We start from the raw sequence: 11,816 nt of genomic DNA, 5'->3' as shown, positions 1-11,816 counted from the left end.
GGCATACGTGTAATTCTCATAACTATTTTTCTAAATGGTAAAAAAACATACTTTATATCCGAAAAACAACCACACAAATTAGGAGGAAAAAACAACAATTAGCGATCGTTTGTTTATTTACCGCCAACCAGCAGACGTCCGCGCACAGAAACAGTCGCGCGGCATTGCACAAACATAGACACAGGAAATACGAAATCTGTATAATATCGGCAATGTCCGTACTACAAACGTCGCAGACTCGCGGCGATCAGAAACATAAATATTGAAAATCAACTGCAGTCAAAAATGTGCTTGAAGCAACGCTTGAGAAGCCACTTTGACATTTCAATTTACATCTCGTGTTTTTATTCTCTATGGCAAGTCTTCCACCTCACTTATAGGAGTCAAGGCCATGAGTGCAGGTTTACCGCCACTATCCTAATGATCATAAAAGACTCTCTTCAGACTTCTTCAACAGATACTACAGTATTAGCCAAAATACACAGTTCTGAAACTGAATCAGCTGTAGGTGCCTTTTCGATCAGCTGATTGAATTGTCGATTGTTGTCACGGCTTCGTGTTCATTACTTCTTTCTTACTTGAGGTTAGTTTTTGCTAATATGGTGCTAACAACGAAGGTAGAGAAAGTTTTTATCGTAGAGCATTATTTTCGCTCATAAGGATTTGGACGTTCGGGTGGGCCAAGCTTGTCATATACTGCATTATGTTTTCAAGAACTTTTCCATAAAAACACGCCTAGTAATGCAATGATTCTTAGTGCTGTTGAAAAATTTCGAAGAACAGGTAGTGTTTTGACACAGCGAAAGGGCTTTGCAGGTCGCCCAACTACTGTCTGTACAAGTGAAAACCATGGAAGTGTTGCAGCAAGTGTTAGTCACCGAAAAGAAGCCTAATGCGAGCTTCTCTTTAACTGAATATTAGCAATACGTCAATGCGAAGAATGTTCAAAAACATTGGTGGTTTTCCCTACAGCTTACAAACTGGACAACCTTTGAACTGTAGAAACAAAATAGCCAGAGTTCAGTACTGTGCTTCTATGTCAGCAATATGCTATGAAGAATCTAAGTTGCTGAGTAATGTATGGTTTACAGAAGAATGCAATGTGCACCTTAGTGGTCTCATAAATAAGCAGACAACACGTTTTCTTGGACGTCCTGACATTGTTGTATAGAGGCCACAGCATAGTAAGCGTTTAACCATTTGGTGTGCTGTCTGGGAGGGGTATAGTGGGACCATACTTTTTTGAAGGCAACGATGGAGAGACTCTTACTATAAATCACTATCGATATAGGGCCATTCTTGATCGTTTTGTGAGGGACCTCAGGAGATTTTGTCGTGCACAAAACCTGCCGTTAAATTCACAGTGGTTCCAGCAAGATGGCGCAATCAGTCACACTGCCGTTAACAACATTGCTTTCCTCCAACAAACCTTTGGCAACCGTTTCATCTCCCTTAGAACAAACTTTCCTTACCCAGCCCACTCCACAAATCTTACAACACCGGACGCCTACGTTTGGGGAATTTTGAAAGAAAACATTTTTCACGAGGACCCACCTACTACCATCGTTCAACTCAAAGAAAAAAATAACCATATGTATGAGAAGAATGGAACAACCCCTATTCATAAAAATGATGCAAAACCTACAAGAACAGTACGAGTGCCTCAAACTCAACGGGGGTCACATTAAACATGTTAATACCTGAGTTTAACCGATTTTGCTTCCTCTGACTTGTATTCATTGGTAAAATCTATATATGTAATGTTACTGTGTTTACCATAATCAAATATTACCACTTCAGTACTGTTTATTTTGGCTAATACTGTAATTTCATGTCTAAATGATTCAGTTTACTAGTTTGTCATAAGGAAGATTTCACCCACCGCTTTGTGGCCGGACTGGAAGTGAGGGACTTGAACATGACTTATGCCAAATTAGTAGTGACGGGGAAAATCTCGGCAAGATACTCATCAATTGATTCTCGAATCCAAACCTTTTTTGAGGATTCAGGGATTTCATATATTGCTTTTCAGATCACACACACCTTATTACCAAATACCACCCTTGCAAATCTTATGATCCCCCACCATTTTGACTATTAATTATCAATGTATAGAAACAATATTAAAATGTGACACATAATATATAGTCACGTTAAACTCTTTTTAAGCATATTAGACTCCTTTTATCTTTCTTCTTTTATTGTCCCTTTCATCATTTGTTTCTTTTATGTTTCTGGTAATATGCAGCTACAAGGGTTAATTGAAAAGTTAAGACAGATTTCTTACAAAAATAATACCATCACACATTAAAAAAGCTACATTAATTCCTTAAATCTCTCTCTATTTTTCAACATGGTTTCTGATTTTTCTTACACATTTTTCATAGCGTATTACAAGCTTTTGGATGCCAAAGTAATAGAAGTCTGCCGCCTGTTATGAGAACTGTTGACTGCTTCATAACGTAGAGCAATGGTGGGAAGGGTTGATTCAATAAGAATGTTAAGTTCAGCTCCAGTTCACCTTCCACATAGTGCAGCGTCTGAAGTAGCAGCTTCATCTTGATTACATTTGTTTGTAGTCAAGGTGTCTCTGATGTCAAAACGATATCTCTATATCGTTTTGAGTTTCTTCACCGGCTGTTTTCGATCTCAAGATTCCAAGAGTCAAGTCTGTCACAGCGTTAGACTTCAGACACTGCACTAAGTTGAAGATGGACTAGAGCTGAACTTAACATTCTTATTGTTAACTGCTTCTTTCACGTAGTCATTTGTGACTAAGAGATTCTCTCTAGGAAGTGGAACATGTAAAAGCTGCTCAGCGCTATGTCAGGACTGTACAGTGGATGGTCAATATTTTCCTATCCAAAAATCAGATTTTGGGATTTAATGACAGGATAGGTTCTGGCATTGTCATGAAGCAATAAAACTCCAGACATCAAAAAGGACACTTAATTATTTTGTATTCTTTTGTATTCCATGTTGAAAGTACAGCCATGATAGCATAGAAAGTGGCTATATTTATAATTTTCCCTTAACTGTATATCAGATTGTCTGCTTGGCCTTTACTTTGACTAGTAACTATGCTGCAAGGCCATACGTCCAACCACACACACAGCCATTCATTGCATGACCAAACTTCCATATGCAATACAGAACAAGCAATGTTGAAATTTGGAAAGAAAACACAGTTTATAAAATATTCATATGTATAGAAATGCATTTAATTCAATAAAATACTCTTATAAGATACAAGACTAAAATAATAATAATTTAATATTGATTGGTTGGTTGTAATTTTAAATGATAAATTAATAAAAATAATACAAATGTAGAGGTTTACATAAAATGTATTAGGAGTATGAAAACTTGAGCTTTTTTAAAGTAGAAAGTACTGGCTCGTTAAAAAAAGTTCACTAACTGGTTAACCCATTCTTAAATGAATATTAAGTCTTATGTACACAATAGTAAACACATACATTTGAAAGATAACTCAAAGCACTAGCACAACCGTTTGTTAAATTAGTGAGCTTTAAACATTTCTTTGATGATCATTTAAACATTTTCTGGCCATGTCTTCATATACTCTTTATATATATTACAAAAGCAATTCCGGATGTGTAATTATTTCAAAAGAAAAAGTGCAATCAACAAATTATATTATCTGTGCATTAATTAGTAGATTTGGCTACATCTGAAGTTTGGCATATTTTAGTTAGATGAGATTCTAATTCTGGTATACTCATTTATATTACATAAAAATGTTATGGTGCAGTTTCTGTGTTTCTAGTAGATACAAAGTAGCCTTAGAGCATTTAAAAATTGCAAAAATTGTTATATTACACCTTTGTAATACATACAGTATATATAATCAATATACAAAAATATATAAAATTATTAAATATTATCATTGAATTTGAGTGTTCTCTTACAATAATAAGAAAAAATGCCTTAACATTTAAAGTACGTCTGTCCTGTCTTGCAGATAGTGTTGATACTTTAAAACTACTGCCTTTTGATTACACTAAGTAACTTGTAGCTCAAAATATATTAATGCTAATTTTTTACTAAAGGGAGACTCTTAATTACAATTTCAGACATAAACCAAACTTCAGAGTGTGTTGCCTGTCAGAAATTCTGTGTATGCTACTCAAAATTATAAAAAGTTAAAAAAATAAAACTAAACCTCAAAAAAGAACCTCAGTAAATTATTTTGAGCTAAGAATGGGATGTTAGGCATAAAGAGTAATCTTTAGACACCAACATTTTCAGTAGAGTGGACTGCATTAAATTGGATAGTGGCTATTTAAAAATGCATTACAATTAAATTGTTTCCAATTAATTTCATACTGTGTTAAAATCTCTGTTATGGAGTACTTACATTAAAGTTCCAACATTAAAAACATGTTATCACTATTCACTATTAGGTTTTTATAAAACTCCAGGAATAAAACAGATTTGTACATAGTAAATTAAATACAACTTGGATTTTAAACCCGTAGTTCTTAAGCAACATTCACCTGAATAATTGTATTGCTATTTTTCTTATTATGACGATGCTGTCCAAAATAACTCATACATCACTTTTCAATGAAAAACTTAACGATTCTTTTTAACAAGTTTACAGATGGTAAAATCAAGCACCCAAAGAAATAATCCTTTTTTACAATCTCAATTAAAATATATCTTGCTTAAATCATAAAAATATATCTTTCCAAACAAATATTCGTCGTCCTTATTAAAGTTTGGATACTTTACACATGTTTGTTATTATATTACAGTTTACTTCATTCAATGGCCTTTTTTCAATGTTTCTATGAAGAGACACGGTTTTCAAATGAGAGCTCTCTACAACAGATGCTAGTGCACCCTTTTCACTCTTTTCTGCGCTTGTCCTTTCATCACCAAAATCTTTGCAACTAGTGGAATTCTTTACTATGGGTGCAAAGTAATGATCAATATTATGCATAATTTTGACATCATCGATTTTAATTGGGCTACTTTTCTTCAACTTATGTTGATTAGAATTTTCATTCTTCGTTTTTTCTTCTTGCTTCTGTTTTGATTTAACCTTCCCTTTTGAATTAGTTGAACTACATGTTTTTCCTTGCGATTTAGATTGAGATATAAATTTTATTTTTGGGAAAAACCAGTTAGTTTGTTCAGTATAAATTTTATTATTAATATTATTAGAACATTTCTCGTTTTTAATAGGTGTCACAATAGCTGAAGGACTTGTACTACTTTCAACACTTGTGCATTGGTCACATCTATCACGTTGAGATAAGTCCTCATTCTCCACATACAAGTTTTTATTAGACTCACTAATTTCTTGTTTTGTCTCTATTACACTTTCATCAATGGACTCATTTATTGAATCTTCTGCAACAGCTGAAATTTCACTCACAGGGTCTTTAACCAATGACTCTTTAGGTTTTTGCATATCAACAGGATTGCCAACTGACTGTATATGATCTGGAACCACCATAATAATTCTACTACTCATGTTTTCTTCACAGGACTTTTCACAAACTTTAGTGTCATCTGGTATGTTTACAAATTCTTCCAAAGTAGCAGGCACTTTGTCAACAGAATCCTGGTACTCATCTGAATCTTTTGTATCAACAGAATTCTTAGATGGTGGGTTTTGTGCTGTCAAAATATTATTACTAAAGTTTTGTTTGCAACAATTTCCATCAACTTTCATAACGTCAGATGTATCATTTAAAATTACATTGTTTTCAACCACTGATGGCTCAGCTGAATCTCTTGTGCCAACAGAATTTTTAAATGGTGGCCTGCTTTCGTGCTCTGTCACAGTTAAGTTTTCTTCACAGAATTGTTCACAGATTTCAATATTATCTGCTGTATTATTTGGAGAATCATTTTTGATAGAAGATATTTCATCAGTAAAGTCCTTATGATGTGACATATCGGACTCTTCATTATCAACAATAGAGTCAAATATTGGGTTATTTTCTTCTACTGTCAAAGTTGATGTATCTTCACATGATTTTACTTCAATACCATCCGATATATTATTTGGAGAATCATTTGTGATAGAAGACATCTCATCAGTAAAGTCCTTATGATGTGACATATCAGACTCTTCATTATCAACAATAGAGTCAAATATTGGGTTATTTTCTTCTACTGTCAAAGTTAATGTATCTTCACATGATTTTACTTCAATATCATCTGATATATTATTTGGAGAATCATTTGTGATAGAAGACATTTCACCAGTAAAGTCCTTATGATGTGACATATCAGACTCTTCATTATCAACAATAGAGTCAAATATTGGGTTATTTCCTTCTACTGTCAAAGTTGATGTATCTTCACATGATTTTACTTCAATACCATCCGATATATTATTTGGAGAATCATTTGTGATAGAAGACATCTCATCAGTAAAGTCCTTATGATGTGACATATCAGACTCTTCATTATCAACAATAGAGTCAAATATTGGGTTATTTTCTTCTACTGTCAAAGTTAATGTATCTTCACATGATTTTACTTCAATATCATCTGATATATTATTTGGAGAATCATTTGTGATAGAAGACATTTCATCTGTAAAGTCCTTATGATGTGACATATCAGACTCTTCATTAATAACAATAGAGTCAAACATTGGGTTATTTTCTTCTAATGTCAAAGTTGATCTGCCTTCACATGAGTTTACTTCAATATTAAATGATGTATTATTGTATTCCACATTTGATTTATAAGTAAAAGTGGTTTTTGATGAAGTTCCTCCATACACTGAAGCTTTTTTTGTATTTGATTCACTAATGCAGTCCTCGATAATCTTTTGCATTAATTTTTTTGTTGGCACAGTTTCCGGATTTTCATTACATTTTCCAATAATAGCATCAGTTTTGTGGCTGCTTAATTGAGATGGCTCTGATGGTTTTCCATAACGTTTCATCAGATATGAGTCAATTTTTTTATATTTCCATTCTTGCAAAATAAATTTCTTATGTTTCGTCTTTTTGCATACTTTGCTTGTAGATAAAGTGCTATTATGTTTAGGTTTTACACACTTTTCATTGACTTTATTCGACTTTGTGTCTTCAGAAAAATTCGCTGATTTTTTCTTTTGCTGCCTGCGTTTCGTCTCTTTTAAGGGGCTTAAGAAAGATTTGCTTGAGCTGTAATATTTATTAGAAATTGGGTTTGAATGAGAACCTATCAGTGTATTATGTTTAAGAACAGATGTATCTTGTTTTTGTTTCTTTGATGATTTTTTTGCTGGAGATTTCACGAGGCTGCTTGATGTTTGAGTTAACTTAAGTTTTTTCATAGGGCGAGATGGTAATGGTGAACCTTTTCTCTTTAATGACTGCACACCCCAAGTGCTCTGAGATACCAAGATCTGCAACAGAAACAGACAGTCTTTATTATTACCAACATTTTTAAGTTCAATAAAAATGTTTACCTGTTGCTTTAAAACTAATAAACAGACATTCTAACAATTGTGCAATATTACGAGTGTGTTTTTTATTTATGAATTAACGTGTTTTGAAGATTTAGAAGTAGTTGAGAAATCTATGATGGTTACTTGGCTATTTGTATACAAAGAAAAGAAAGAAAGAATTTGTCTTCTCATTCAACAGAATACAGAAAGATCATAAGTACAAAGGCTACATTGGCTACACTCACAGCAATACGTAAAAATTACTATGAATATAAATGTTGATATTCTTCCCAATTAAAAAAAGACAACAAAACTAGTAAAGACAGTATCATGGATATGGCTTACAGTAGGATCTTACAGGCTTAGACTGATTTGAGGTCCAACCTTACATTATCGGAGTTCAGAATGAAAATTAAATATAATATTAAAACAATAATGAATATAAAACTATCTATATATATAAAAATGAATGTTTGTATGTTTGTCCTTTATGGAATCGTGAACTATTGGACCGATCATGATGAAAATTTGTACGTATATGTATTTTTCCACGGAGAAGGTTTATAAGCTATGCCCATCCCTTTCCCGATTCAGGATTCCGCCCCACTGGTTACAGAAATACCCATAAGAAATGCATTGCAGCAAACATATGTTAACGTCTTTTCAAATTTTTAATCAGCTGTTCTTTGTAAACATATATTACACTTATAGTTTTAAAGCATAGAGTAAGCTTAAGAGAAACGACAAATTTTGTTTAAACTGTTTTTGCAATCACTGTTAAACATAGACTTTACTATCCAGATAATACAATTCAAATTTGACGTAAAAATTCACCTTTAACTGCAATATTTATTTAATATAAACCATGCTCATGCTTGATCAGAAGAGTAATGCAGATATCATAATTACTATCTTACGTTGGCTACAAATATAAAGAATGTTATAAAATCAACCTTAGTTGTTTTTTTTGACAGAAGTATGGTTCTCAAAACTCCGTGTGTACATATTCTCTCGATCGAGACAACAAAGCAAGCTCAATCGTGGTATCGGAGATATAACTAATTTAATCTAAAATTTATTATAGTAAAAAAAAAAATTTACTAAGTAATATAAGGACTTCGGTTCTTAAGATTTGCGTGCGAAGCCGTGGGTAACAGCTAGATAGAGGCAGGAATATGGTACATACCTTCATAATACGCCCAAGAGGCTCACGATGGAACGACTATCAATTATCTCAGCAATGTTTAGAATGTGATAGAAAAAGAATAAGTGAATATAGTGTACTGTTTTCAACGGGAAATTGCGTGCGAAGCCGCGGGCAACTTTTGCAAAAAATTATTGAAATGCGCAGCAAAGCGCGCCGGGCCCGCTAGTATCTTATAAAATGTGTTACAATACTTTTTTTTTTGCTAAAATAAAAAACCTTATTTTTTAATAAAGTGAAGATATTTAAGAAAGTAAAACAGTTTTTTTAAGAATAAAATACTGATCATGTCTTATTTTTTGTAATACTTAAACATTATTCGTTACTAATTTGAATAAAAACCGTAATACAGTCTAAGAAAACAATAATAATACACATTTGTTTTTATTTTAATGGGAAATTTAATGTAAACTTGTAGATACAAAATTGAAGGGTTTTCTAAAGAAAATTTTATTAGGTTTAGGGGAAACAATAGTTACTTGTACTTTTCTTAGCTTATTCTTCTGGATTATTCCGTTGAAATAAAGAAATAATGGACATGAAAGTTCTCATTTTCAAGATTTTGAGATTAGTCATAAAAATGATTATTGTTGATTTACTTTTTATTTATTATATTCATGTTACTGTTATATATCCCACTCCAAAGGACTCTTTTGTATTGAATTCTACTTTGAATCATTTAAAAATAAAGCATTCTCAAAATAACCTCATCACACATTTCCTTAAAAATAAATCATTTTTAAATGTTATAAGATTGGAAACATGAATCTTCAAATATAATTTTATTCTTGATTTAGTATTAATCGAAGGGGTGAGTGCATGAAGGGGCTATGTAACAAAAAGTAAGTTTTGAGATATTTGGCCTCAAAGTTTTTTTGTTTGAGGTTTTTAAGTGTACACTATATGACTCCAATTCTTTTAGGGTGTGTTACCAACAATTATCAAATTCTTTTGGATAGATTTTTAGACTTGAATGGAGTTTGCACCTATTTATTAACAAATTTACAAATCACATAGCCCCTTCTTCCATTATAGTGTAGTTGTTATTGAGGACCTTCCAAATTGAATAAAGGGGTTACTCTAGGTTTCAATCAATCAAATTAAATGGGAACAAACTAATTTTGATTACCAAATATATAAAATCATTGATAGACATTTTACACAAATCTTTGTCAAAAAATTAAAATTGTTCGCCATAAGCTACATGAAACAGTGGATGTGCAACCATGCATAAAACAATGTAAGCTAATCGTTACAATATTTTGGTCACATGGTAATATCCTTCTTGCACTTATGGCACTGTTCATTGATACTCATGTGTGTCATGTTCAGCTATGATGTTTCAGTAGAACCACTGGTGCTCTTCGGGAATGTATTTAAGTTGCTCCCGCAGGTTGTCAATCTTCTCTCTTGTTACCGGGATTTTTCTTGTTCAGATCCCTTTCAAGAACTAGGTTTTCCAGATTAGGAGTTTCATCATCCTTCATTGATCTGTTGATGTTCACTTGTTTAAAGGGCATGTTGTAGTCGTAGCATTCTTTAAACATGTAATAGCCGTACGTGTCAGTTCTGAACCACTTGATTCCATCTCTAAACCTAACCTGTTCCTTTAAACAATCTTTTTTTCTGTTTAACAGTTTCATTTCTTTCTCCAAGTTGTCCGTTTTCCTAAAATGGTTTGTCATGTCAATCACTACATTCTTTTTTCCACTTTTGACAATGATATCTCTATACTGCTCTGGGGAATATAAGGTCTCATTTTTTCGTAGAATCTTTTCAATCCTACCAAAAGCGCGATCAGAGTCCAGGTAAGTGTGTCTGACCTCAGGGTATTTGTGATAAATTATTTTGAAAAACTTCTTATGAAGTAGGTACTGGTGGAGACAAAGTATCAAGAAGTTTTTGTTTTGACCTCCACAAGTGTCCGACCACAAAATGAGGTGTTCCTTATTTCTGATGACATTTTCAAACTCAAAGATAGTCAGTAAAGAGCTTAAGATCTCTGTACTTCCTTTGGAGCTCTGTTGTTCTGTCAAAGAAATAAAAGACCGTTTTATCAACATCTTTTGTGACAATATAAACCCCGAAATTGTAAAACCATAGCTGTCTGAGTTAGAACGCCTTCGAGGTGGTTAATCTCGGTAGTGACATTGTTTGTTGTAAGTCAATAGTGATGTAGACAACTTTGTTCGATGTTCGTGCTAAGTCCCTCTCTGCTTTCGTATCATCAAAAGCATCGCGATGGTTTTCTACATGTTCATTGTTAGCTTTCCCTGAATCACACGTACTGCAAGTGTCATTTCGGGGCTGACGAAACGAGAGATTAAATTCATTTACAAAAATTTATCTGTCTGAACATTCTTTAATCTTGTAACTGGCTGACTTGTTTTCTCCTTCACATAACTCAAGGTAAAGGCGGTGCATTTTTGGTAATGTCAACAAAGGGGAAAGGTATTTTTTATTTATGTTGTGTGTTCTAGAGTAGTGAGCATGTTCTGCAGGAAGCTTGAAATATGCTCCTTAACATATTCTTTAACTGCATCTGGGATTTTATTCAGCCTGTTATCATGATGGCCCCTTTTGGTGACTGATTTTCTTTTCATTTTGGTTTGTATAACTTCAATTTTCTTCTTGCTAATTTGGTACAAAGCCACGAGTGCTCTCCCTCTAAAGTTATGAAATACTTGTAAGTATTGTGCTTATGTGTTATTGCCTCCTTCCTTTTCCTTTCTGGGACAGTACCAAGTATTGTGTTACATAAAATAGAATTTTTACCATTGACATCCATTTTGTAGAAAGATCTAAAAATGTTTCTTCTTTGCTCAAGATTAAACTTTTGTTTTTTTTGAGAACATCTCAATTTGCAACTTTCTGGGCAAATATTGCCCTCTTCAACTGATTTAGAACGGACTTCTATACCTTTGTAAGATTTGTAGCTTTCACCTCTGCCTCACCTTGTGCCTGTTCTCTCTTCTATATTTTCTCTTTTATGTCTTCTGGCCTTTGATAAAGCCAAATCAACCAATAATTTGGCTCTAGCATTCATCATAATGATAAAGAATTTAAACTCCGCTTTACTTAAACAAATACAACACGACAAACATCAACAATGCCACTTATACCAACACACTGTGTTTACTAAAGTCAAGGTAAATACCAGCTGTTTAATGCAAGAAGGGATCACATAGC

At 33.1% G+C, this 11,816-nt stretch overlaps 1 protein-coding gene across 2 annotated transcripts in view; it reads right to left on the bottom strand.

The window, feature by feature from the left end:
- Positions 1 to 4,262: 4,262 nt before the first annotated feature.
- LOC124360826 overlaps positions 4,263 to 11,816 on the bottom strand; it is a 46,506-nt gene continuing 38,952 nt past the window's right edge. The window contains exon 5 of one of the 2 annotated variants that reach the window (XM_046814762.1): positions 4,263 to 7,381. In XM_046814762.1, coding sequence (XP_046670718.1) covers positions 4,736 to 7,381 — 2,646 coding nt within the window. In that variant the 3' untranslated portion in view covers positions 4,263 to 4,735. The remainder of the gene's footprint in view (positions 7,382 to 11,816) is intronic. The other variant, XR_006922279.1, reaches the window with a different exon arrangement.

The sequence above is a fragment of the Homalodisca vitripennis genome, chromosome 4 (assembly GCF_021130785.1).
Source record: "Homalodisca vitripennis isolate AUS2020 chromosome 4, UT_GWSS_2.1, whole genome shotgun sequence".
NCBI classification, from domain to species: Eukaryota; Metazoa; Arthropoda; class Insecta; order Hemiptera; family Cicadellidae; genus Homalodisca; species Homalodisca vitripennis.
Note: the sequence above shows the minus strand (reverse complement) of the source record. Positions and strands in the feature narration are given on the sequence as shown.